Source organism: Loxodonta africana, chromosome 1, assembly GCF_030014295.1.
Source record: "Loxodonta africana isolate mLoxAfr1 chromosome 1, mLoxAfr1.hap2, whole genome shotgun sequence".
NCBI lineage: Eukaryota > Metazoa > Chordata > Mammalia > Proboscidea > Elephantidae > Loxodonta > Loxodonta africana.
This window is the reverse complement of record NC_087342.1, coordinates 204,123,246-204,150,963: the sequence shown is the minus strand read 5'-3', so window position 1 is coordinate 204,150,963 and position 27,718 is coordinate 204,123,246. Positions and strand designations below refer to the sequence as shown.

Here is a 27,718-nt window from a genome sequence, read left to right as displayed (position 1 = left end):
CCACAGCAGCTGGTTTTTCTGTTTTTATTATGACCCCATCATTCCTACTTTGAAAAATTTCAAAGGCATTCTCTTTCAGCCTTTGTCGTCTTCAGTTTGCTGCATAGTCAGACTCCATAACTTTAGCAGCCATTCACTAGCCTTCCTTTTGTTTTCTTCCATTTGTTGTATTAGAACAATATCCTTGAATTTCCATGGCTGACAAACTGGTGAACTGAATATTTACTTGGTCCTCTAAGTAAAATGAATTTTATTTCTAGCCTTTAAGTTACCTTTAAATTGTCCACTTAGAAAACTGTGCTATTATGAAGGAACTAGTGATAGAGCTGAAAGCATCCAGTCCTAGTTTTTCCTCCCGTCAGTGAGCTAGGAAATTGCAGTACTGCATGCTGGCTGTCAATTAGCATTATCTCCATCTGTTTTAGATCCTGACAGGCGGTCAGTTTCCACCATGAATCTTTCGAAACATGTTGATCCCGTCATTAGCAAGCGGCTCTCCTCTTCATCTGCAACTTTACTAAATTCTCCAGATAGAGGTACAGTCAAAAGGAAAACACAAAGTGTTCTGTTCTTTACTTAATACTTTTTTTCTGGATGTTTACAGATTAAAAAATCAGCATCTGAAGTTGCTTTCCCTACGTTTCTTAAATAGGAAGAAAAAAACTTCAGAGTAAAAAAGCAATAAACGGCTGAGCAGCATTTTCCTTTCGACGAGAACGTTTCTCATTTTAGAACTTGGCTGAATGGTTGCATTTAGCAGTGATGAAAGCGGTGCTTCTCTCAACTTTTTAGTAAACGAGTTTACAGCTCCAGAAATCGCCCACTTATCCACCAAAATGCAAATAATCTTTGTTATGAACGTTTATTTGATTTCAATCATACTGTCTTTTGTTTTTCATCTGTACTTTGGGAATTCCAGGCTTTGACTTTCTACAAAAAAAGAAAAAAAACTTTTAAAATGATTCATGTTGGTAGATTTCATTTTGCCAATTTATTTCTCATTTAAGCAAACGTTGCTTACTGCATTTCTCGTGTGTGTGCTTGGTTTTTTGGTGTCCACTCATTTACTTTTAAGGGGTTTGGCCTGACTTCAAGAATGTCATCCTCATTACAGCTTCCTGACAAGTTTAATAATCACAGTCTTCCAATTAATTTTTTTTTTAATTTTTAGTTTTATTCATCCCATGGATTTACAGTACATGAATGTTGACTTTGTTTATAAAGTGGAAGTATTATTTTATATGCTTAAATATTATAAAAGGAAAAATCAAGCTTTTAAGATAAGCTACTTGTTTTACAAAATAATTTTAATTAAGAAACCAAAGAATTATTGTGCAATATAAAAACACAACTCTTTAAAAGTAACACATTGTGGTTACTTTGAGTACTTTATTAAGAAACTGATTGGTTTGAAAGGTTCAGTGTTTATGGTCTTTAAAAAGAATGTAATGTGTGCATGTTCTGTATGCGTGTATGTGTATTTGTACATTTCGTATTGTATAAAAGTTGTTACAGTGTCATTGTAATGTACAATATTATATAAGTGTCGATGTTATTTTATAACTGATCTCTTAAAGTAGTAAATGTTTGAACAAGTTCCTATTCTTGCGTTTTAACTGAAACCATTCCCTTTTTTTTTTAGCCTAACTTGGCTAAATCATTTCTTCAAAATCAATATTAGACATGTAGTCGAGTAAGGGGTATTCGCATGTTAGAGGAATTATTATGAATTAAAATTTCTTTTCATGAGTGGCTTTTATTTTCAAACCCATTCTTTTAATATAAAATATAGCAGATGAATGAGTCAGAATCAACTCGATGGCAATGGGTTTGGGTTTTGGTAATTTAGAAATTTAAGTAGTTTAATTAATTTTTTCCTGCTATTTTTATAACTTGACTGTGCTTTATTATCTAATTAGAAAGAATTCTTATCAAGTTATTAAGTTAGGAACCTTCAGAGACAAATCTGTCTAGTAGGGCATACATCCTTACTAGACAGTTTGAGCTTTCCCAGCCCTACGGCACAGAACTTAATAATAAAAAAAAAAAAAAAACATTGCCACTGAGTCGATTCCAACTCATGGCAACCCTATAGGACAGAGTAGAATTGCCCCTACAGTTTCCAAGGGGCACCTAGTGGATTCAAACTGCCACCGTTTTGGTTAGCAGCCATAGCTCTTAACCACTATGACACCAGGGTTTCCACGGACCTTAAAGAGGATATCAAATTGATACTCCAATACCATCAGGACTGACATTCATCTAGAGTGCATCTCTACAGTCCTACTGGTTGTTAAAACTATTGCAATTATTTCCATTCCAGATGGTAAATAACCCCCTCCCTTTTTTTTTTTTAAGCTGTGCTTCCCTAGGTCCTCAGAGCTAATGGCCAGTGTGTTTCTGTGCCCAACTAGTTTTTAAATAGTTTGATTTTTGCACCTGAATGTAGTGTTATATGGTCTTGCGTTAAAGGAAACCTCTGATTATTAAAGATTTCTCTAATTGCTGAAGCAGAGGGAGGGTTACCACTAGACGTGCTATTTATTCTTAAGCTACCTGTTTAACCATCTTTTTTTCTCAAGTAAGACTTACAGAGAGTTTGAAAAAAAAAAAAAAGAAATGAAGTTACCTGCTTTTTGCTTAAAATTAGTCAATACGTTTTCTCCTGGAATCTACATCAGAGGACACAATGGTGGAACTCAAGTTGAATTCTGCTTACAGGCATGCCAGCGTTTTTTGCTATTGTTTTAATTTGAATTAATTGCCAACATTTTAAAGATGGAAGATATCATACAACATTTAGATTTCCCATGTCTAATTAAAAAAAAAATTGGAACCTTGGCAGTGCAATGATTAAGCAATATGGCTGCTAACCAAAATGTCAGCAGTTCGAATCCACCAGCCACTTCTAGGAAGCCTTGTGAGGCAGTTCTGCTCCGTCCTATAGGGTCACTATGGGTTGGAATTGACTCGATGGCAATGGGTTTAATGAAAAATTTGGATATGGCAACACTTGCCTGCATTTCTGCATGACACCCATTTTCTGGAACTGAATAATGACTTCCTGCTTATAAGAGGAGTGTGGTAGTACAGATATCTATAATGTTTATTTAGCTCAGATCGCTTATTTATATTAACCTGCATGGTCCCGTACAAGCCTTTGAGTTTGTCTAGTCTGCTCTAAATGGTCTGTTATGGAAATTGTCAATATCTTGTTTTTAAGTCCTTAAATAAGATCAATACTGTACAGTCGTTCCATAAGAATATCTCTTCAGGAGCTTACGATCTAAAAATCAAGTCCCTCTAGGTGAAAAAGCAATACACTAACTCTCCTTTACTAATCTTTCCTAAAAAGTTACGTTGTGGAGTAGATCTATCTCTGCCTTAGGGCATAGTTAGGAGTGTGGTAGAAATGGAAATAAGTTTCTCCTAGCAAAATCGTTCATTTATAGGGTTGGAAGGTATAAAACAAATCTCTTTGGATGTTTTATACACAAGTTAAAGTGGGTTTTTAGTGATCTTCATTTGAGGCAAATTCTGTGACGCCTTCAAGAATCTTAGAAATAAAGCAATTGAATGTCTTAATGGAGAAAAACAGTCTTACTTTTGCAATAACCATCTCCGCAGTTCTAAACTAAGAAAAGGAAGCCTTCATCTCTTCTTCCCTTTCTCTTAAACTGAAAATCTAGTTCTATTGAGATTTTCAGTGAATCCCAATCACATTTTTCCATTGATATTTCATTTTGTGACTGAAACACAATTTTAGGCTGCTGTATATTCCGCTGTTGTCACATACGTGTGCATGCACACACACACACACAGTTGCACTGCCATGCTATGGTCTATAATAGCATCTACCTCATGTGGGCTCTACTGTGTAACTATTACATACTTTTTATAACATCTTTTTATTAATATCTTAATGTCAAATAAGATTTAATCGTGAAGACTCTCCTAAAACAGAAGATCTAATGAACGATTCACTCATTCTTAAATTCACCAGTCTTGATCCAAATAATCACTCTTTTAAAATAAAGTCAGATAATTAAGGTATTTATTGGAAGTTGGTACTTCCTTCCAAATAGGAACCAATATTTCCCGTAATATTGCTTAGCATTATATGACTTTTATTAACTGAAACTAATATCCTAGAACTTAAATGTCATTCCTTTAAAACACAACATATGGAAGATTGTTACAAGAACTCTTGCTCCACAGACGAGGGCACTTACACCTGCTGTTTATGGTTCAGAGCAGAAGAGGCCTTGCCAGGTTCAGACAGTTTTAAAGACTTTTATAAGTGTCTTGGGAGTGTGTTCTAAAATCGAGATGTGTGATCACTTTAGTGATATTTGTGGGATTTTTGCAAGCTTCTCTCCTGGTATTTTTGGAAAATAGCCACTATATTTTCATGGGCTATCACTGGAAGCTAACATTATAAGCAAAGTAATTAATTTATAATTTGTTTTCTAGATTCTTCAGGCACCCACTAGTAATCTCTGGGATTATGTTGGATTTTGGCTTTTCTGTTGAATTTTATCTTGCTTCAGCCTTAGCCTTATCCTTGGCCAAACTTTTTATATTGTTGCCAAACAGGGACCTGAAAGAACCTGGCTTGCTGAATGGAAAAGTCAAAAAGGAAATTCCATACCTAATTTTGCATGAGTCTTCTTTCATTTTGTTATATCTGATTCCTCCCCTCCCACCCCGCCAATTGCCCAAGTAATTCATTGAGAGCTAGCATAACTTAATGGGACCTTTTCTATCTTGTATATAAATCCAGTCTTCGGTTAAACTGCCAAAACCTCTGTTGGTGTTTATTATTCAAGGTACTTGGGAAACCCTTTGGCTGAGGTCTATGCTATCAGGCTGTTGCCCATCCTGATGACTATCAGATAGATACGACCTGGAGTCAGCACTTCAAACCTGTAGTCAAAATGATATTTCTGATTTATTACCTGTTGTCTGTGCAAAGAGGGTGGTTAGAAAAATCTGGGTCTGTGAAACTAATATAGAGCTTGTCACAAACTTAACATCTCTAAGAAAGGCTGTAACAGTATGGATTAGCTGGCCCCTTTGCCCTGACTCTCCACCACCTGTCCTCCCTAGAGAGCCTGGTCTCTCTCCAAGGCCTGCCATATGGAAGCCATAGGTGTGTTGTTCTGTGCCCCCTTGCCCCTGGAAAGAATACATCTAACATCTTGCTTATGTGGTGACGTTTAGCTCGCCGCCTGCAGCTCAGCCCATGGGAGAGCAGCGTTGTTAACAGACTCCTGACGCCCACACATTCGTTCCTGGCCAGAAGTAAAAGCACAGCTGCCCTGTCTGGAGATGCAGGTAAAACTGTCAATGGGAACCTCCCTGGTGAGGTAAAGGTCTCCTCTTGAAGCGTTTCTAAGCAGCCAATAATCATCTAATCACATTTCAGCTTTTCCTAATGTGCGCTTCTCTCTTCTCCGGGCGGAATGGCTTTGGATGTGTGTCTGTTGGTGTTGGTTTCATGCCCTGGCATTGTTTCCTTGTCGACATCTTAACATCTTATCTGGACACCAGACGCCAGGCAGGCCAAGGAGGCCCCTCCCTGTGATCGGATGGCTTCAGATGCTTCTGTCTGCTCGTAACATTAGCAGAAAACAGTATCCTTTCCCTACCTTTCTTTTTGCCCCTGCCTCTGAGCAGATGATCAAAGGTAGAAATAATTGAATATTAAATACTAATACATGGACTTGGGAATAAAAACCAAAGGACAAGCTTATTATTTAAACATAGAGTTTCTTAATGCGGCCGTGGGCTGGCTACTTCTCCTCCTGTGCCCGTCTTTTATATGTAATCTAGGAATATTACCCTTCCAAAACACTGAGAGTTGTGGAGAAAGCTAAATTTACTTTTATTTGTTGCATTCTTTGAAAATACGTAAAATATGCCAAGTACTGGTTATTATAATTAGTTAACCACGCCTCTACTTTTAAAAATGCAAAACATGCCTCAATGAGCCGATTAATTTAATGAGATATTATTGTAGAGCCTATATCTAGTCGGAAAGAAAGATACATATTAGGGCTTTGATAGTGAGTTGACTCAGGCTTTCCTAAATATACTTTGGGCACAATTGGTATTATACCTATGTGATCAGTCTTGATCAGTCTACCAACCTTCGTTTTTGGCAGTTAGGAAATTGCATGAGCTCTTTATAAAGTGCCCATAAAAAGTGTTTTGCCTCTGTAAGCTTCTTCTTCATTAGCCCTCTCAGTAAATAATAATTCTTGGGGTTTTAGGGTATCTTTTCTCTACAGCACCCAATGAGCTAATGTGTATTAACTCTAATTCTCCACAACAGCCCTGGAGAAGCAGTCAAGATAGCAAGTGTTGGGTATTCCCACTGTCTACTTATAAAAACCAAATACAGTGAAAATAAGTGACTTATACCAGAGCCACCTGGAAAATTAGTGGATCCTGAATGTGCTACCCGCCATCTTCAGCACCCTGGGTGATGCTCTTGTACAATTGTGCAGTCACCTAGATAGACCACCGTGCTCCATGTTCTGTAAAAAGTAACTCTCCTATTATTAGAGCAGTCACTTACTACATCTGAGAATTTTCTGGAAGAAGAAGTATGACTTATTTCAAAATAGTTAATTTTTTGTGCCTATAAATTTGGTACTTTTATGCAAGTTGAGAATGTTTTTCTTCTTGCTTAGTTAATTGAAGAACCTTTAAAATTGCCTTGCAGGCCTATTTCAGAGGATCTGTATAGTTTATGACTGCCATGCTTCTGTCTCCACATTGTATGTTGTTTTGTGCTAAAGGACTGCCTTACAACAAGCAAATTGTCTTTCTTTCCTTTTGTCACTAACTTTTGTCAATTCTTTCACTCTTTCTCTAGTCTCCATTTCCACATTTTTCACCCATTCTATCTGCCCATCTTTCTACCTTCCTTCTTCACTGTTTTGCTCAACCAAGGTGGTTTTTATCTGTTCACTGGCTCTTCTGTACTTTGCAACTTTTCATTCTCCTTTTCACAAATCAATACATTTCTGTGATTCATTTTAGTGTGAAGCCAATCCATATTCTTTACTTGAGTTGCCTGTTTTATTAATGGCATTTCTTAGATCATTGTTACTTACTGCATTGATACATCTATGTTTAATGAACCAAAACTCTTGATTTTTTAAAAACTTGTATTTGGAATTAATATATGTAAATATCTTTTCTACTTGTTAAAGATGCTTTTTCCATCACCTTTAGTTTTCCGTCTGCTCCTCTTGGTTATTCTTTCTTGTCTTCCCATTTAGCGTTGAACCTTAACTTTATCTTATTCCGAGTTGCCATTGGCAAGAGGGTGACCTGCATCTGGAGCCTGGGTTACCTGGGTTATATTAGCAGATTAAACAGCATCGTTACTCTCTAGGGCTGTTCAGTGACTCCCTGTGACACAATAGAGCAGTTCAGAGTTAGAAATCAGAGTCTTTTGTAACTGCTTTGAGTTGACTTTGCGGGCCCATTTTTTTCCCCCTGGAACATTTATTAAAGTTTAGGATTAAATGATGTAATACATGTAAAATGCTTAGAATAGTACCTGTGTGTATTAGGCACTCAAACAATGTTAATATTTTTATTTTATTATGCAGTTTTATTTTCTGTATGCCGCACTCCAACCACTTGACCTACATTATCTTTCTTCTGCATCCATTATTTCATATTGAAAATCTTGAGCGATTTAATGGATGCTTGCTACCAAGAGTAGGAGGAAATACAGATATTTCTCCTTTGGCTTTGTCTAAGGCATTTCCATGAGACTAATTTGGGGCATGGGGACACTCTAGGAAAGAAGTAAAAACTATATATTGCTCTTATTATTTCTTGAGAAGGGCAAAATTATTAGAATAATTGATTTAATGGTTTCAGGTTTTTAATAGGAGTTGGCTGTTAGAACAGCAATGAATCCCACGAAATTTAATACCCTTAGAAGGAATTTTTTTTTTATTATTATTATTAACTTTTATTGAGCTTCAAGTGAACGTTTACAAATCAAGTCAGTCTGTCACATATAAGTTAATATACATCTTACTCCTTACTCCCACTTGCTCTCCCCCTAATGAATCAGCCCTTCCAGTCTCTCCTTTCATGAAAACTTTGCCAGCCTCCAACTCTCTCTGTCCTCCCATCCCCGCTCCAAACAGGAGATGCCAACACAGTCTCAAGTGTCCACCTGATATAATTAGCTCACTCTTCATCAGCATCTCTCTCCCACCCACTGTCCAGTCGCTTTCATGTCTGATGAATTATCTTCGGGGATGGTTCCCGTCCTGTGCCAACAGAAGGTTTGGGAACCGTGACTGCCGGGATTCCTCTAGTCACAGCCAGACCATTAAGTATGGTCTTTTTATGAGAATTTGGGGTCTGCATCCCACTGATCTCCTGCTCCCTCAGGGGTTCTCTGTTGTGCTCCCTGTGAGGGCAGTCATCGGTTGTGGCCGGGCACCAACTAGTTCTCCTTAGAAGGAATTTATATTGTTTATTTTAGCCAGAAGGTCATCGCTGAACAATTAAATATGAGAATTTTTGCATAGGCTACATTAGAGTAGGTTTAAGGATATCTTCATCCTTGGCACTATAATAAAGGATGAGCCAGAAGGCATAATGAGATTGGCTTGCTTCCAGTTGGTCTTCAAGAAGCGTTCCTTGGATGAAGCTCCATAGACACATCCAGACTCCCCAAGGGACCAAATTACTGGGATGGGGGCTGTGGTGATCGTGGTCTCAGGGAACATCTAGCTCAATTGGCATAACATAGTTTATAAAGAAAATGTTCCACCTTCTACTTTGGTGAGTAGCGTCTGGGGTCTTAAAAGCGTATGAGCGGCCATCTAAGATACTCCACTGGTCTCACCCCTTCAGAAGCAAGGGAGAGTGAAGAAAACTAAAGACACAGGAAAAGATTAGTCCAAAGGACTAATGGATCACAACTGCCACAGCCTCTACCAGTCTGAGTCCAGTACAACTAGATGGTACCCGACTACCACCACTGACTGCTCTTACAGGGATCACAATAGAGGGTCCCAGACAGAGCTGGAAAAAATATAGAACAAAATTCTCACTCACAAAAAAAGACCAGACTTACTGGCCTGACAGAGACTGAAGAAACCCTGAGAGTATGGCCCCTGGACACCCTTTTAGCTCAGTAATGCAGTCAGTCACTCCTGAAGTTCACCCTTCATCCAAAGAGTAGACAGGCCCTTAAAACAAAACGAGACTAAAGGGGCACACAGCTTAGGGGTAGGGGCTGGAAGGCAGGGAGGAACAGGAAAGCTGGTAATAGGGAACCCAGGGAAGAGAAGGGGGAGCGTTGACATGTTGTGGGTTGTTACCCAATTCTATAAAACAATATGTGTACTAACTGTTTAGTGAGAAGCTAGTTTGTCCTGTAAACCTTCATCTAAAGTACAATTAAAAAAAAAAAAAAGCTCCACGGATACCTCCTGAAATTGTTTTTTCCACTAGAGGAGAAAGAAATCAATCCTTCACAATACAAACAATCTTTCCTTCACCATTAAGGTTGAAAGTAAAATTTCATATCAATTTTTAAGACACATGTTTTTGAAAGGAGAGCTGAGGGAATGCAAAGTGTTTCAGTTTTATCCTGAAGAAATAGAATTCTGTTTTTCCATGATGGGAAAAGAGAGTGGGATTTCTGATCTAGTAACTGCTTTGACCATTCAGTAATAACCAGAAGCTACTGTGAGGCATTTCGAGAAAGACACTACGTTAATAAAGATGAACTCTGATCTATTTCCGTCTATAGGTTAAAACCAAAATGACGAATATTTTTTTAACTTCTGTAATTTATAATTCTGAAATTAAGATTACACCAAATTTGTCTCATGAACTTCTGAGTTTTTAATTTATTAATACTATTACATTCACTGGCATAATGGTCTCTTTAAAGGGTTGCTACTATGGCTTTTTTTTTTAGAGTTGGGTGAAATCACATTATAACATGGTCCAGATACATAGTATTCTCCTCAGTAGTCATGTTCAATTGTCTTGTTTTTTTGCTGGGAATCAAGATTTCTGGATGAGATTTGAAAATGAACCTTGGCATTTTAGTACCGACACTTTTGATGTGTGTGTTGTGTTATATGGATTTCCTTAAACCTATTGTTGCTCAGAATAACTTGATTAATGACAGTGTTTTTCTGAAGGTGGATGATCAGAAACTATATGATTTTTAAAAATTGATTAACAAAATACTCTATTTTGAATAAAACTATATAAGCTAGTCATGATTCCACTTTTTTTTTTTTACAATTCTGATTTTTTTTTCTATTCACCATTTTCAATCCTTGTAAGTTGTCTTCCCAAGTATTCTGCTACTTCTTATAAACCAAGACGCATGCATTTGATGTACCTTTGATGGATGAAACATTTGCAGATTTTTCTCCCCCAAAATTATACATTATTCTTGTAACAAGTCTTAACACCTGGTAAGACTTGGTCATTTAAAATTGTAAAAATGCAGTTGCTTTTTCTCCACTGGCTGTTGAACTTTACGCCTAATTAGTTGTAGTGTATCTTGCTTGCCTGCTTTTTCGCTTCCTCTCTTTCCAGCTTTTGTTCCGTCTTAAAGCTAATTAGGAAAAATCTGGTTACAGACCAGTACTTGTATAAAAAGTATCTTATATCATTAATGTAGCATTTTACCAGAACCATCAGTTGATAGGAATATAAGGCCATTTTCTGCTTTCCATTATTACTGGATTATGTCTATATCTTTAGTCAGTTTTTAAATAGTCAAATAGCTAGTAATATATTCTAGCTTTTTCGTTTGAACATGCCTTCCTTTTGTACACCTTGTAAACTCATACAGCCATGAGGAGAGTTGAGCATGATGGTTCTAGGTACCTTTACGTAATAACATCTTCTTCCTACTTTTCTCTCTATTTCTGCTTTGCTCGTTTTCCTGAACCTGCTTTTGGCTTTCCTCCAATTGTTCTTCTGGCATTCTTGTGTGTAAAACAATCACCTGCATCCTAGTTATCCCCATTTGTCCTCGTTCAGCATCTTGCAGCCCCATCAACATCATGCCCTACAAAGCTGTACACTCTAGAAATCCGATGGAGAGACCAAAAGTCTTTGTAACACCACCTGAGGGCTCTGCACGCAGGAGGACCATTCTTGGCACAATGGTGAGTAGCTGTTGGGGGCAGGTGTTTCTGTGCAGTGTGGTCACCAACCCACCAGTTGCCAACATGAATCTGCCTGGCTGGGCGGTAGTGCCCCATACTTCCTTTCCACTTGGGGATTTTGCTTCCCACAAAAATTTGAAAATGAAAATTCTTCTTTGTTCATGCATGTGTAAGTGGCTGGCCTACCCTACCGGAACCTCCGTACAAACAAATGCGATGCCAGAATACTTACATTCTTGAGATTAAGAAAAACAAATGACATTTGGAGGGGAAAACTAAATGACCTTTGGAGGGGAAGTGGGCCTTGACTGTTACCTCAGCATTTTTACTCCATTCATGTTCAAAAACTGGCTGAACTCTGAATTTGTTTCCCTAAAAAACAAGATGAAAAATATTTATCTTCTTAGCTAATCCTGTCAAGACCCAGGTCTTAAATATAGTTGAAAAAAATTATGTTGAAAACACTAGTAATTTGCTAATAACTGATTCTTGAAAGGCTGTTGGGCTGTGTTATAAACACAGATTTTGCAAAGTGAAGAATATAACTTATGCTTGTTATTACGGGCAAGGTGGCTGAGTTAATGTTAATTTTCACCATGCTATAAATGTAATGAGGTAACTTTGTGTCTCCTGGAATCTTTCTTCTTCATTGTTTTGTACTGTATGTTTATTTTGATTCTGTTGCAAGATATTCATAGATACTGTTCTCTGATCTTCAGACATTGTGCTTGCATTTTAAAGATTCACCAATCAACCAGATCTCACTGTCTTTCTCCCATGATAATAGTATGACTCCTTTAATGAGAGGCTGGAACAATTCTTTAAAATCTTAACTTCCCAGAGCAATTCAGATTTATAAAGCTGATGAACACTTAAAAGGATTTTGCATAGACATTTGAGGATAATTCCAGGGTTATGAAGGCTTGATGGTTTTGCCTACAGGCAATTTTCTTTCAAGTCCCTTCAGGCTTTCAAGAATCAGTGTTTAATTCATGATTGAGTCAGACCTTCAGCCCTTTAAGCCATAGGTGAACTTCCTTTGATGTTTGTGGAATTTTAATTCATTAGCATGTTGGTGCTTTAGTATCCTCGCTAGACAAAAAGCTATAGTTCAACAGAATGGCTTTGGCACCAAACAGTGGGTGCTTATTGGGGAGGGAAAAATTGCATTTACCAAAGAAAAAATTTCTTGTGGATAAAAACAAAAATTAACACTCCATTAGGGAAGGATAAGGGCTGATCTTGGCCAACAGATTAAGTGAGAAGGATTTGTTATGACGTGTTCCAAAGCCTCCACTTTCTCTCACACGTTTTCTTTTTTTATGCCTTCCCCTTTCTCTATTTGGTCTATTGGCCTTCTTTTCACCTCTTTACAACGAAATAGGCAAATACCTGGTCCTGCCAGAAAATGACTCCAAACCAAAAACCAAACCCATTGTTGTAGAGTTGATTCTGACCCCTAGCCACCCTATAGGACAAAGTAGAACTGCCCCATAGGGTTTCCAAGGAGTGACTGGTGGATTCATACTGCCGACCTTTTGGTTAACAGCCGTAGCTCTTAACCACTGTGCCATGGAGCCCTGGTGGCACGGTGGTTAAAGAGTTTGGCTGCTAACCAAAAGGCCAGCTGTTCAAATCTACCAGCCGCTCCTTGGAAACCCTGTGGGGCGCTCCACTCTGTCCTATAAAGTCCCTAGGAGTCAGAATCGACTCGATGGCAATGGAAAATGACTCCAGAAGTCATTTATACCCTAGAGTTGTACTGTAAAATTCAGCAACCATTAACCATGTGTGGCTATTGAATACTTGAAATGTGGCTAGTGAGACTGATTAAATGAATTATAATTTTTTTAATTTTAATTCATTTAGTTCTAAATTCACTTTACAACTCTTCAGCACTTCAAATATGGTATGTTTAATGAGACTGATAAAATGAATTTTTAATTTTAATTTGGATCTAAGTTTAAATAGCCAATTTTTTTTTTTTTGTATTGTGTTGCTGTATGCCATTGAGTCAATTCCTACTCATAGTGACAGACCCTGTATGACAGAGCAGAACTGCCCATGGGGTTTCCTAGGCTGTAATCTTTACTGGAGCAGATTGCCAGGGTTTACTCCCACAGAACATCTGAGTGGGTTTGAACCACTGCCCTTTCAGTTAGCCGAGCTCTTAACCACTGCGCCACCAGGGCTCCTTCAATCTGACTATATTGGATAGTATAGATTTAGAACATTTCCATCATCTCAGAAGGTTCTGTTGGACAGCACTACCTTGGGGTATCTGCCAGCATATTGTCTATGACAGGGATATGTTTTCTAAACCTTACCTCTGGTGGCGTAGTGGGCACCTAACAACAACAACCTCTGTTTGTAAAATGAAAGTCTCCTGCTGGAGTAGGTTTTGAGTACAGGGCCCCTCTAAGACTGCCTCTGGGTGGTCTATCTTGGCAGCAGCACCCTGGGCACCTTGACACCTCATAGAAGTTGGGCAAGCTCCAGAAAACTATGCAGACCATCAACGTGGGCAGGTTGCCACATGTGCTCCCCTCAATCTTGTGAAAAGTGTTACAAGGAAAAATTATTGTACAGAGCTAAGTTCAAATAGCCAAATCTGGCTTGTGTTGTTGTGCGCCGTTGAGTCGATTCTGACTCATACTGACCCTATATGACAGGGTAGAACTGCCCTGTGGGGTTAAGAGTACTGGCTGTGAACTCAGATCTGGATGAGAATCAGAAGTACCCTGTCCCTGTGTGGCACCCAAATAGGTGGTTGGCTTCGGAGACCAATGAAAGGAAATTTAAAAGAACTAAAAGGATAAAACAAAATCTACCCACCTTGGAGGGTGTTCTCTGCAAATGTGAAAAGCTACATTAAGAATAAAGCAACCTGAGAGTTCAGGGCCTGGAGAACCTAAGACACTGAGAATGGAGGCAGTTATCTCAAGTACTGCGCCTTTTTCCAGGCCACTCCTCCCCTGCTCTCCTAGCCCCTGGGTGACTAAATGGAGGTCAATTTTGGGTTGACACAGTGGCTACAACAATAGTCTCAAACACAGTGATTATTGTGGGGATGGTACAGGACCTGGCAGCATTTTGTTCTGTTATACATAAGGTCACTATGAATTAGAGCCAACTCAGTGGCACCTAACAACAGTTTCTGGAGAGAAAAGTGATTGGCTCAATGACTATTTAATAAAAAGACTGAGAATGAAATGCTTATCATAGCCCTGTCTTACCAAATCATAAATGATAAAATTCTTCCCCAAGCCCCAGATATCATAGATTGCCCTGCCTGACGTATTTCCCCATTCAGATTTCTCCTAGGTCTGATTTCAGCCAAATTAAATGTTTTAAGGAAGAAAAATAAAAAGGCCACTGGAGGTACCTACCCCTGGCCTCCCTTGAGGAGAGCCCTGAGCCTTCCACCGTGGGGACCGATCTGTCAGAGGCGTAATTGCTATCCTGTACACTTGCCAGGAGGGCCCCACACGGGGGCTGCAGCTTCTGCTACCCGAGGACTGCAGCTGCCCTCTGAGGCCCCACGTCCTGCCTTCTGAGACCAAAGGGTCATCATGCAGCTGGACATGCTATAAAGCTGGCACACACCTTATGAAGCTCATTCCTGCATTCTTCTGTTTATAAATTCCAGGAAGACATCAACTGTTATTTGACATTTAGCACAAACAGTTACGTGCTCAACTACTGGCAAAAAAGTTGGCGGTCCTAACTCACCCAGAGGCACCTCAGAAAACAGGCCTGGCAATCAGCTTCTGAAAGATCATGGCCTTGAAAACCCTATGAAGCACAGTTCAACTCTACGCACATGGGGTCACCATGAGCAGGAATCAACTAGACGGCAACTAACAACAACGAATAGCCCATACCTAGCATGCTACAATTCCTAGGACATTACTAAGGAACATGGAGAGGGGCAACTGAGGGGAACAAAAAGAGAAGGGAATAAATAGAGGAGTTGAGGCTTGAGCTGGTCAGAAAAGGAGAGAAGAAAAGATATACTACCAGCTTATTCGCCATGTGGCTGGATAATATTCTGCCCCTTCCATTGTACCCATGCAGTCTGGGCCCCACAGAATGAAGGACGGACTTAGGTGTTCCCACAGGTGCCTCCAGCAAGCATCCATTCCCGTTTCATATTTTAAAGGAACATTGTAGGGAAGTTTCAGATACTTGGGACTAGTCTCTGCCTTAGGCTAGGTTCTCTAGAGGAGCAAAACCAGTGAAGCGTATATATAAAGATAGAGAAAGAAAAATTTATTTCAAGGAAATGGCTCACGCAGCTGTGGAGGCTGACAAGTCCCAAATCTGTGCATCAGGCTGGAGGCTTCTCCTGACTCGTGGTGGCAGGGGCTGATGAATTCAAAATCGGCATGGCAGATGACAGGTTGCTGGCTCACAGAGCTGTGGGAGTTAGCAAATCCCAAAATCTGCAGGTCAGACAGCAGGCTGCTGGTTCACATCCCGAGAGCCAGAGTCAGCTGATGATGAGCTGGATGCAAGATGGACAGAGAGAGAGTTTTGCCAGAATATCCATCTATATTAGATGCAGGCTACATTCCCAAGGAAACTCCCCTTTCAGCTGATTGGCTGCTCATATCAGATGACAAAATGGAGGATAATTACATAATATGAGAATCATGGCCTAGCCAAGTTGACACATAACATTAACCATGACAGGCTCTTTTGCCTTGTGCTATTTCTGGGTTTTTGTTTGTTTTTGGTCTTAATTGATTTTAGAATGTGGGTTCTGAATATCGGAACAAATGAGTTTTCCTTCGCCCATTTCGACCTAGGAGAGGCAATATCTCTCTGGCTGAATTCTTAATTGTCAATCAAAAGAGGGCTGATATTTTGGTCTGCCTTTAGATTTCAATTTCATCCTTGCTAAAGAAGAGTAAAAACAGCTAAAATTCCTCACTTTGAACCCAAATTTCCTCCAAATGCAAGAGGACACTAGGTGAGGGAGGACCTGTTTCTATAACATCAACATAAAGAAAAAAGTGAAGTAATGTCTGATATAGCAGATATAGAAAGTAAAAAAAAAAAGAAAATAGCATTGAGCTATGGTACATTCCAAAGTCCTGGTGGTACAGTGATTAAGCGTTGGGCTGCTAACCAAAAGGTCAGCAGTTCGAATCTACCAGTCGCTCCTTGGAAACCCTATGGGGCAGTTCTTGTCTGTCCCATAGGGTTACTGTGAGTCAGAATTGATGGCAACAGGTTAGTGGGTATGGTATATTCCAAGGATTAAAAAAGAAAAAGCCTTAAGAACGAAAGAGATAAAGAACTGTTTTTAATTAAAAGCTGGAAGAAAATGACATGACTGTTCATTGTGACTGTTCATTTTGACATTTTTGTGGGGTAAACCAGACTATGAGAGATTTTGCTCCAAGTAATTTTAGACACAAAGTATAGGTCTTCTCAAAAAGGATGTATATTTTTTTCCACAAATATACCTCGAATCACATATCCAGAAACTTATTAGTGTCACATTTTGTTAATTCAGTTATATTCAGTTTTAAGCTAACGAGAGCCTTTTGCTAGGTTGGACTGAGTATAGTGACAAAGTTTTAAAATTTCCCAAAAAGGCATGAAATGGATTACACTTCCACTGTTGAACACTATCAATGTGGCTGCCTCACTGGAGGAAAAATCTAATTATTGTGTTTCTCTGAACTTAGGGCTATAAAACAGAGAAAGAAAGAGAAAACATACCCTTCCATCTTACATCTGGCATCAGAAGGGCTTTCTCCCCATCTCATCCCAAAGCAAGATCACCAGCTTCCTCCCGACTTCGGTAAGTTGAAATATTAGAAGCCGGCTGGATAGTTCCGTGCTAGAGAATCAAGTAGCCTCTGTCTTCTGAAGGGAGCAGCCCTCTCTTGCACTGTTTGACTTTGACATTGGGACAGACATTCTTCCTCAAAGGAAGGGAGGGAGGAGTAGAATGAGTCTCTAAAGTGAATGTATGTCTGCATTTGCCAGGTAAAAGACAAATTATTGTTGTTAGTTGCCGTTGAGTCATCTCTGGCTCACGGCAAACTTGTGTATAACAGAATGAAATGTTGCCCAGTCCTTTGCCATCGCCATATTCTTTGATATGTTTGAGTCCCATAATACACATATTCTAAATACTTTTCTTTGCCATAAATTGGCATCCTAGGACTGTTACATGGCAAAAGTGGGGAGAAGAAAGGTTCTGGCAAGCCTATTCTGATGTGTCCCCTTCTTTCCCCCTTGTTTCTTTGTTGCCCAGGCTGCCGTCCAAGTCCTTTCCTCATTTGCCTGGCACACCCAGACCAGCATCCTCCCTGCCTCCCGGCTCAGTCAAAGCTGCCCTTGCTCAGATCTGGCCCCCATCTCCCGGCAACATCCGCCCTGTCAAGAAAGAAGTCAAAGTGGAGCCTGAGAAAAAGGACCCAGAGAAAGAACCTCAGAAATTTGCCAATGAGCCCATACTAAAAGGCAGGGCACCTTTAGGAAAAGTAGAAGAGGCCACGGTTGAAGAAGGGACACCTGCCGAGCCAGAGACTGCCCCTGGTAAGAAGTAATTAACTTGTCATGGGATGTGGGTTTGGTAGCTACACTCTTTTTCTCTTGTGCTGCTTTTATTTGAATTTTTTTTCTTTCTTGTTGGGGACTTGGAAATTCTAGTCTGAGGCTCATTTTGGGACCTATTCTTTAGTTTAATTTTCTTATGTATCAAGATAGTAGATTCATACATCCCAAAACCTATTGTCAGAACCACCATATGTTCATTCAGGCATGATTTCCTAGTCCTTTTATTCCAGGTTTCACAAAATGTGGCATTCAGAACACCTGAATCAGAATGTTGTGTTAGTTATCTATTGTTGTATAACAAATTAGCCCCAAATTTAGCAACTTAAAACAACAACAAGCATTTATTATACTTTGGGTCAGGGATTTGGGAATGGTTTAGCTGGGTGGTCCTGGCTCAGGGTCTCTCATGAGGTTGTAGTTAAGCTGTCAGCTGGGGCTGCAGTCACCAGAGGCTCAACTGGGGCTGGTGAATGTGGAGGATGGCTCACTCAATGGCTGTTGGCAGGAGACCTCAGTTCCATGACATGTGGATCTCTCCAAAGGGTTGCTTTATGTCCTGACAATCTGCTGGCTTCCACCAGAGTAAATAATCCAGGAGAGAGAAAAAAGTGGAAGCCACAGCGTCTTTATGACCTAGTCTCCAAAGTCACACTCCAATATTTCTGCCATATTCTCTTCATTAGAAGCAACTAACTAGGTCCAGCTCATACTTGAGAGGAGAGGACTTCATCTCCTTATTTTGAAGGGAGATATTTCAAAGAATTTGTGGAAATCTTTTTAATCCACCACATCTGTCATGTTTCCAATACAGTTCCCTGGGCTCTACCTCAGACCGACTGAATCAGAATATGTGGTGGTAGATCCCAGGACTCTGAAGGATAGTAAGCTTGTCCAAAAGGCCCAGTGGATCTCATATCTTCTGGGATAACGAGATGCTATTTAGAAGATTAAAATCACCTGGAGCTAGGAATTCAATATTTCTTGTTAAAAATTGACTTCAGTAATTTTCTCCTTAAGACTTAATTTGAAGGTAGAGGGTAGGGGCAAAGAAAAAAATAGATGATTAAAGACAAAATATTGTTAGAGAATGGAAGAATCCAGTGTTTGGATGGAGAAAGGGAGAAGGGGCAAAGGGTGTCGTGATGGTAAAGAAAAATCTGTGGGAGCAGAAGGAGAAATGTAAATCTTAAGAGGAATGTCTGGAATGGTCAGAGGGTGGAGATTGCACCTCACCAGTGCCTTGTGATGGTGTAGAATCTTGTAGTTGTGGTGTGGTGGCGGAGGGGGGAGGCTGCTGTACTAGTTTTCCAAGTCAGGTTTCTAAATCTGAATAAGGTCAGAGAACATCAGCTGTCATCTTGGCATCAGGACTCACAGGGGGCACTCAGGAAGCATAAGCAGAACGAGTGCTAGCTTGTACTAGAAGAGGCCCTTGGCTTCTCCCATCTCAGACCTGGAGATAGCTTTGGGTAGACAATAGGGCCCTTTGTGTTGGGTATCATCTTCCCAGCCTGAATCTAGGCTCATGGCATGGACGCTGAGGGTGGTTATAGAAGGGTTTTAGTACTCTACTAAAAATAGTCACTAAAGAGTAGGAATTTCAAAAAGGCAACAAAAGACAAGTGGAAGGTCTTGTCATCTTCTTTCGCTCAGTGTCTATCTTCCCACAAGACCTAACATGAAGCTCTGTACTCAGTACACATTTGGTGTATGTCGTTAACTGATTTAACTTGTATAAAAATAAGGCTTGGTGGCAGAGTGTCAGCTTCTGGATTCATGCAACTTATTCATGCAGCTTTTCTTTATCTGTTGCCTGGTTACAGACAGAATACAGTGAGAACACACAGTAATAAACATTCCCTTTTCTTTTATAATGATGAATTCTAGGCCTGGGTTGTGGGGAATGCTAGTTATTGTTTTGTTCTTTGGGTTTTGTTTCCAGCTGATTTTCTCCTTCTACCTGTTTGTACAGCTGCTCCAGCCCCGGCCCCTGCTCCAGCCTCGGCCCCAGCTCCAGCCTCAGCCTCAGCCCCTTCTCCAGCCTCGACCCCAGCCCCAGCCTCGGTCCCAGCCCTGTCAACCTCTGTGACTGCCAGTCCTTCTACTAAGACCTCTGCAGGCACTACCGACCCGGAAGAGGCCACAAAGCTGTTAGCCGAGAAGAGGCGGCTGGCTCGAGAGCAGCGAGAGAAGGAGGAAAGAGAGAGGAGGGAAAGGGAAGAGCTTGAAAGGTAAAAGGGAGACATGGTATCAGTGATATCATGGTGATGTCTTGGATTAAGTCTTAAGTCTAAGGCAGGAGCTTGTAAGAGTGGTGAAGGTGAATGGATTGGCTGTTTCAGAATTACTCTTCGATGGTGTTCCTCTGACCACTAAGCGATTTTTTTAAATTGAGTTGTTTTATTATAATGACAGCCCAACAACATTAATGGAGAAAGGTTTAGAAAAAAAAAAATGTACCCATAATCTTACCAGTTTTCAATAATTGTGTATATTTTGGGTGATCCTTTCCAGTCTCCGTGTACAGAGTGTATGTGTGTGTGTTTGTGTATTCCATTCGTGTAACTGCAATGGGAGGTATGATTGTGCAGTCTACTTTTTTATTTGACGTATCTCCAATCTGCATGTTTCTTCATTATCTTTCTAATCATTATCATTTTAAATCTGTACAGTGAGTGTTCATATAGTCTTCCATATCAAACTCCTATCAGAGGGTAGCTGGGTAAGACAGTTAACTGCCCCATGATTGCTTGCCAGACACTATACCAGGGACAGTCTGCTTAGTCAGTCACCTTCTGTGGCAGATAAGGCTAATGTCAACATAAGTGTTCTTCAAACGAACAGAACTGCTCTTTTGAGAAAGACCACACCCCCAGTGTTAGGCAGCCATCTTGCATGTGCCCTGCCCTTGGTCCCAACAGGGAACTTGTATGGCACCTCTTTCTCCTGTCCTGTGAAAGCAACTTAGAATGCATGCCAACAGTGGAAGACAGAGCACTATGATCTTTGTTTATTTATTTGTAAAGACTTTCTCTTCATTTCGGCTTCAGATTTGCTATTGAAGTCACTTTATTAAATTAAACAAGTCTCATTCTTTAAAGATAGTTAAATTACAGATCTTTAAAAACAAAAAACTTTCTTCAAAATACTTTCTACTTTTACTTACCACAGGTGGCATTATGGCTAGAAAGGGAGAAGGAAGACTAGAAGGTAGCATCACGTTCTGTCCCTTGACCATGCTGAATGGATCCAGTGGAGAAGATTTTCTGTCAGACCTGTGAACACACTGCCCTTGTTAACCACAAACTCAGGTCTCCTTTCAAGTAACTCTCCTCGTGTATCTTGATTCTAGACAAAAGAGAGAGGAATTGGCTCAAAGGGTGGCTGAAGAGAGAGCTCGCCGTGAGGAAGAAGCCCGAAGGCTAGAAGCTGAGCAAGCCAGGGAGAAGGAAGAGCAACTCCAACGGCAAGCCGAAGAGCGAGAGCAACAAGAGCAGGAGGAGATGGAGCGCCTCCAGAAGCAGGTACAGGTCTCTGGACTCCTGGGAGGTGCGGGGCTGCAGGACCACGTGGCCAAAGAGGCACAGGGCAACCACTGGCTCTAGATGGAAAGAAGGTTATCTCAGATGAACTGAGGAAAATATTGACTGTGTCATTGTTAGGAATACTCGGGGCAGGGGGACGGGGTGTGCTTACTCGTTTTCCACATGTTGTCTATCTGCCATCTTGCCTCAATGTGTGGTTGCCCTCGATAGGTTGGGGCAGCAGGCAAAGCCAGCCTCTTTGTAGAAAGAGCTGCCAACCTATTGTTTTCAGAAAGAAGAAGAAGCTCGTGTTCGTGAAGAAGCAGAAAGGGCCCGGCAGGAACGAGAGAAGCATTTCCAGAAAGAAGAGCAGGAGCGCCTGGAGAGGAAAAAGGTAGCTGCATCTAACAGCAGAAGCACGAGACTAACGGTTCTGATGGACTTGAAGGAGCCTGAGGCCAAGAGGCTAGCTCATTGGCATCAGAAAACAAATGTGTTCTCTGCTTTTCAGATAAACTAGAGTAGCTCTCAGTATTGATAATCTCCCCTAAAGAAATTACTCAATGTTTCAGCTTTTACCAAAACAGTTACTTCTTTGTGCGGTTTAAGCCAGTTTCAACCTTTTTGCATACCTCCAGTTAAAACACAGCAGTGGATATTACATTTTCCCAAAATCACAGCTATGTTTTTAAGAATCTACTATTTGCTTCATCAGGGAAATGTGCCAGCTGGCCTTCTTTCTGTATCTGATTCTTCTGCTCAATTCTTCCTTTCTTGTAGCGACTTGAGGAGATTATGAAAAGAACCAGGAGAACAGAAGCTACAGATAAGGTATTGACACGGCCATTTTTGAAGAAGTCTTGATAGCTTTTTTTTCCTTTACTTTCATTTGTAACTTGAATGTATAAAAGTCCTTTTTTTTCTTTTTGTGGGGGGTAGAAAACTCTTGACCAGAGAAACGGAGATATAGCCAAGGCAGCTCTCGCTGGAGGAACAGGTATTTATTTCAATGAACTCAGATTAATGAAAATGTAGTATTTTTTAATTGACTGTCTAGAGTCAAGATAGTCATTGATGTAAAGATGTTCACAGACTCACAGATGTGTGCCATCTGGTCCACAAGTTTTCACTTGATGTAAAATTTTGTAGCATTGCTGGCAGGTATTTTGCAGCATTTGTTTATACAGTGAAACCTGTGAGAGCTGGAACTCAACGGGACTGCCTTGTTTTTCTGGGTCTTGCAAATTTTCTACCTTCGACAGTGTGGTCTTACCACTTTTCTGTTGCTTTTTTTAGTGGAAAATACTTGAGTTTTCCTTCTCTGACAGGTTTCCACCTTATACAGGTTCCAGCTTTCACAGGTATTACTGTACTCTAATGGCGCGTCTAATATCTTAAGTCATTTTTTACCTTTACATTTTAAATCATTATACATTTTTATATATCTGTGTTTATATATACCTATATGCGTATATATTTTTGTATCCATATATATACACACACACGATTAGAAGTGTTTCCTTTGAGTTTAGAAAATTAAATCATTTGCTATTTACTACATGCAAAAGTAGCACGCATTCATATTTCCTCTTAAGGACTTTAAATTTTTACATTTTGACAACTTGTGGCAGTTCTCAAAAAAAAAGGATTTAAACATTATTTCTTTTAGTTCTGACTTCAGAGTAGCATTAAAGTTAACAATCTATTGAAATTTTGTCAGTCATTCATAGGCAATTAGACTTTGGGTGGAGATTATTGATTTCTTGATGATATAAAATCAAATTTGGTTTAAATAAAGATAAAATGAACCTTAGTTTTACTACTCAGATTCTGTTAATATTTGTTAAATGTCTTGTGTTGGGTATATTTTCATACAATTTTTTTTTAATTATTTATTGTGCTTTAAGTGAAAGTTTACAAATCAAGTCAGTCTCTCATACAAAAACTTATATACACCTTGCTGTGTACTCCTAGCTGCTTTCCTCCTGAAACAGCACACTCCTCCTCTCCACCCTGTATTCCCCATGTTCATTCAACCAGCTTCTGTCCCCCTGTCTTCTCTTCTCGCCTCCAGACAGGAGCTGCCCATGTAGTCTCACGTATCTACTTGAACCAAGATGCTCACTCCTCACCAGTATCATTTTCTGTCTTGTAGTACAGTCCAATCTCTGTCTGAAGAGTTGACTTCAGGAATGGTTCCAGTTTTGGGCTAAGAGAAGGTCTGGGGACCATGACCTCCAGGGTCCCTCTAGTCTCAGTTAGACCATTAAGTCTGGTCTTTTTACTAGAATTTGAGGTCTGCATCCCACTGCTGTCCTGCTCCATCAGGGATTCTCTGTTGTGTTCCCTATTAGGGCAGTCATAGGTTGTAGCTGGGCACCATCTAGTTCTTGCAGTCTCAGGCTGGTGTAGTCTCTGGTTTATGTGACCCTTTCTCTCTTGGGAATTTTATTTAGTTCTCACTGAAGCCTTGTCAGGTAAAGGGGGCTTTCTCTTGGCATCAACAAGCATTTCTGGAGTCTTCCCATTTGCCAAGCCCTGTTGTGGAGCTGGGTTTCGATATGAACAAGCTACACCAAGTCTCTATACCAGGGGGCTCACAGGTAAAGCTGGTCACCAGCTTCTAATTCTGCTCTTTCCATGACCTATCCAGTCTTCATGATTGCATATGCAAGTGGTTGAATAGATAGCTCACCATTCAGTCCTTCTCTTTCCTCGTCTGTAGTATGAAAAGAAAGAACCAGAGGTACCTCAGTTTCTGTTTTTTTTTTAAAAAAAAAAAAAGGCTGGAGTACCTCACAGAACTGCAATAAAGATCAAATCAGATTATTTATGTGAGAAAAAAAATCCCTGTAAATTCTGTTATTGTCAGGTGCCATTGAGTCAGTTCCAACTCACAGTGACCCTGAGTACAATAGAATGAAACACTGCCAGTCCTGTGCCATCCTCACAATCATAATGCTTGAGCCTACTGTTGCAGCCACTGTGTCATTTCATCTCATTGAGTGTCTTCCTCTTTTTCACTGATCCTCTGCTTTAGCAAGGATGATATCCTTCTTTAGGGACTGATCCTTCCTGATAACATGTCCAAAGTATGTAAGACGTAGTCTCACCATCCTTGCGTCTAAGGAGCATTCTGGTTGTCCTTCTTCCAAGACAGATTTGTTTGTTCTTTTGGCAGTCCATGGTCTCTAAATTCAGGTGGCTTATACTCAAATATATGCAATATTCTTTCCAACACCACAATTCAAAGTCGTCAGTTCTTCAGTTTTCCTTGTCCATCATCCAGCTTTCACTTGTGTATGAGGTGATTGAAAATGCCGTGGCTTGGGTCAGGCGCACCTAGTCTTCAAGATGACATCTTTCCTTTTCAACACTTTTAAAGGGTCTTTTGCAGCACATTTGCCAAATGCAGTGCATCTTTTGATTTCTTGACTGCTGCTTCCATGACTGTTGACTGCAAATCCAAGTAAAATGAAATCCTTGTCAACTACAATCTTTTCTCCTTTATCATGTTGCTTATTGGTCTGGTTGTGAGGATTTTTGTTTTCTTTGTGTTGAGGCGTAATCTATACTGAAGGCTGTGGTCTTTGATCTTCATCTGTAAGTACTTCAAGTCCTCTTCACTTTCAGCAAGCAAGGTTGTGTCATCTGCATAACGCAGATTGTTAATGAGTCTTTCTCCAATCCTGATGCCCCATTCTTCTTCATATAGTCCAACTTCTTGGATTATTTGCTGAGCATACAAACTGAATAAATATGATAAAAAGATACAACCCTGATGCACACCTTTCCTGACTTTAAACCACGCAGTATCCCCTTGTTCCTTTCAAATGACTGCCTCTTTATCTATGTACAGGTTCCTCATGAGCACAATTAAATGTTCTGGAATTGCCATTCTTCGCAATGTTACCCATAATTTGTTATGATCCACACAGTCAAATGCCTTTGCATAGTCAGTAAAACACAGGTAAACATCTTTCTGATATTCTCTGCTTTCAGCCAGGATCCATCTGACATCAGCAATGATATCCCTGGCTCCACATCCTCTTCTGAATCTGGCTTGAATTTCTGGCAGTTCCCTGTTGATATACTGCTGCAGCAACTTTTGAATCATCTTCAGCAAAATTTTACTTGTGTGTGATTTTAATGATATTATTCCATAATTTCCACATTTGGTTGGATCAGCTTTCTTGGTAATAGGCATAAATATGGATCTCTTCTAGTTGGTTGGCCAGGTAGCTGTCTTCCAGATTTCTTGGCATAGACCAGTGAGCACTTCCTGTGCTATATCTGTTTGTTGAAACATCTCAGTCAATATTCTGTCAATTCTTGTCGCCTTGTTTTTCGCCAATGCCTTCAGTGCAGCTTGGACTTCTTCCTTCACTACTATCCGTTCCTGATCATATGCTACATCCTGAAGTGGTTGAACATCAACCAATTCTTTTTGATATAGTGACTCTGTATTCCTTCCATCTTCTTTTGATGCTTCCTGCATCATTTAATATTTTCCCCATAGAATCCTTCACTGTGCAACCCCAGGCTTGAATTTTTTCTTCAGTCTTGCAGTTTGAGAAATGCCAAGCGTGTTCTTACCTTTTGATTTTCTATCTCCATCTTTTTTCACATGTCATTATAATATTTTACTTTGTCTTCTCAAGCCGCCCTTTGAGATTTTCCGTTCAGCTCTTTTACTTCATCTTTTCTTCCTTTTGCTTTAGCCAGTCAATGTTTAATAGCAAGTTTCAGAGTCTCTTCTGACATCCATTTTGGTCTTTTCATTCTTTCCTGTCTTTTTAAGGACCTCTTGCTTTCTTCGTGTATGATGTCCTTGATGTCATTCCACAACTCATCTGGTCTTTGGTCATTAGTGTTCAATGCATCAAATCTATTCTTGAGACGGTTTCCAGATCCAGGTGGGATAGACTCAAAGTCCTACTTTGGCTCTTGCAGACTTGCTCTAATTTTCTTCAGCTTCAACTTGAACTTGCATATGTGCAATTGATGGTCTGTTCCACAAATGGCCTCTGGCCTTGTTCTGACTGATGATACTAAGCTTTTCCATTGTCTCTTTCCACAATATAGTCAGTTTGATTCCTGTGTATTCCATCTGGTGAGATCCACATGTATAATTGCTGTTTATGTTGGTGTAAATCTTAGGGGTTTTCAAATATAAAATATTATTGGTGTTTTGGGTTTGTTTCAATTAAGGCTGGCCTGGGCTTCTGTTATGTTCCATTTGCTTTATAATAGGGTTTGCAGACTGTTTGAAAGGTAGGAGCCTGGATGGTGCAGTGGTTAAGAGCTCAGCTGCTAAACTAATCAAAAGGTCAGCAGTTCAAATCCACCAGCAACTCCTTGGAAATCCTATGGGGCAGTTTTACTCTATTCTGTAGCGTTGCTATGAGTCAAAATTGACTTGATGGCAGCGGGTTTGGTTTTTTGGGTTTTTAATTAGCCTTGTTTGGAGAATAGTCCTAGTTGTTGCATATTAAGCCCGTTGCATTTTTTAGCATGCTCTCTTCAAGAATGATGAGATAGATACGGGTCATAAGCTGGTAATAGTCCAATAAGCTGTCAGAATGATCATTTAAGATGTAAATTGTACTAAGGATTATTTGACGGACTGATTCTATAGTTTGCATGGCCAGACTCCTTGTTTTTCATCTTTCCCTTGTGTTTCATGCCCCCTGTTATTCCCCTATCAGTTCTTTCAGTATTTTTTGTACATCAACCTAAGAATGGACAAAGGTGAGAGGAAAGGGGAAACTTGTCAATCAATATACCCACGTTTTTCAACAGTTATACAAAATTTGGTTTGAGTTTAAACTGCTAAAAAGAGGTTTGAGGATCATCTGTGGACAGCAAATCTTCCTCTTTTCCCAGTCACACATCTGGTAAAGTGCTAACTGGTGTCATCAGTGCTCCAAAGTGGATTCTCTGGGGCAAGTAGGGAGGCAGATGAGTTTGCTAGACCGATCAGAAGTCTTCTCAGACGCTGCCTGTTATTAGCTTTGTAAATTTTACTAGTTTTCAAGTAATCACTAATCACTCCTTCACTTCAGTTATCAGACTCATTGCATCTCTGACAGTTTTATTGAATTTGTGCCAGATTGGGAAATAAAACTCCCTTGAAACTTCTTTGAAATTATTTCAACCGTCCTGTGCCTGCTTCCAGTGGCTGCCAGCAATCCTTAACTTGCAGATGTATCTTTGCATGGCATCTATCTTCCCGTGTTTTTACCTCCATGGTTTTCTCACATCAAGACTGAGCCATAAACTGCCACATATTTTTAAGTAACCCTGCCCCAGATTTTAAAGTTAATCATATTGGTAGCTTAAGCTAACAATTAAGCTGAGCATTGAATAATGAGGTGGCCTTCCATTCATGAAATCTTCCTCATTCTAAGTGTAACTAGAACTAAACTG

The 27,718-nt window shown here is 39.9% G+C and overlaps 1 protein-coding gene across 1 annotated transcript in view; it reads left to right on the top strand.

Moving 5' to 3' along the window:
- The window catches only part of MAP7 (microtubule associated protein 7), a 201,591-nt gene that overhangs the window by 161,751 nt on the left and 12,122 nt on the right, over nt 1-27,718 (top strand). Inside the window, exons 6-15 of the mRNA XM_064291234.1 lie at nt 426-536; nt 5,224-5,337; nt 11,059-11,186; nt 16,886-17,001; nt 17,461-17,744; nt 19,738-19,996; nt 21,118-21,289; nt 21,582-21,683; nt 22,070-22,120; nt 22,229-22,286. Of these exons, the coding sequence (XP_064147304.1) occupies nt 426-536; nt 5,224-5,337; nt 11,059-11,186; nt 16,886-17,001; nt 17,461-17,744; nt 19,738-19,996; nt 21,118-21,289; nt 21,582-21,683; nt 22,070-22,120; nt 22,229-22,286 (1,395 nt within the window). The remainder of the gene's footprint in view (nt 1-425; nt 537-5,223; nt 5,338-11,058; nt 11,187-16,885; nt 17,002-17,460; nt 17,745-19,737; nt 19,997-21,117; nt 21,290-21,581; nt 21,684-22,069; nt 22,121-22,228; nt 22,287-27,718) is intronic.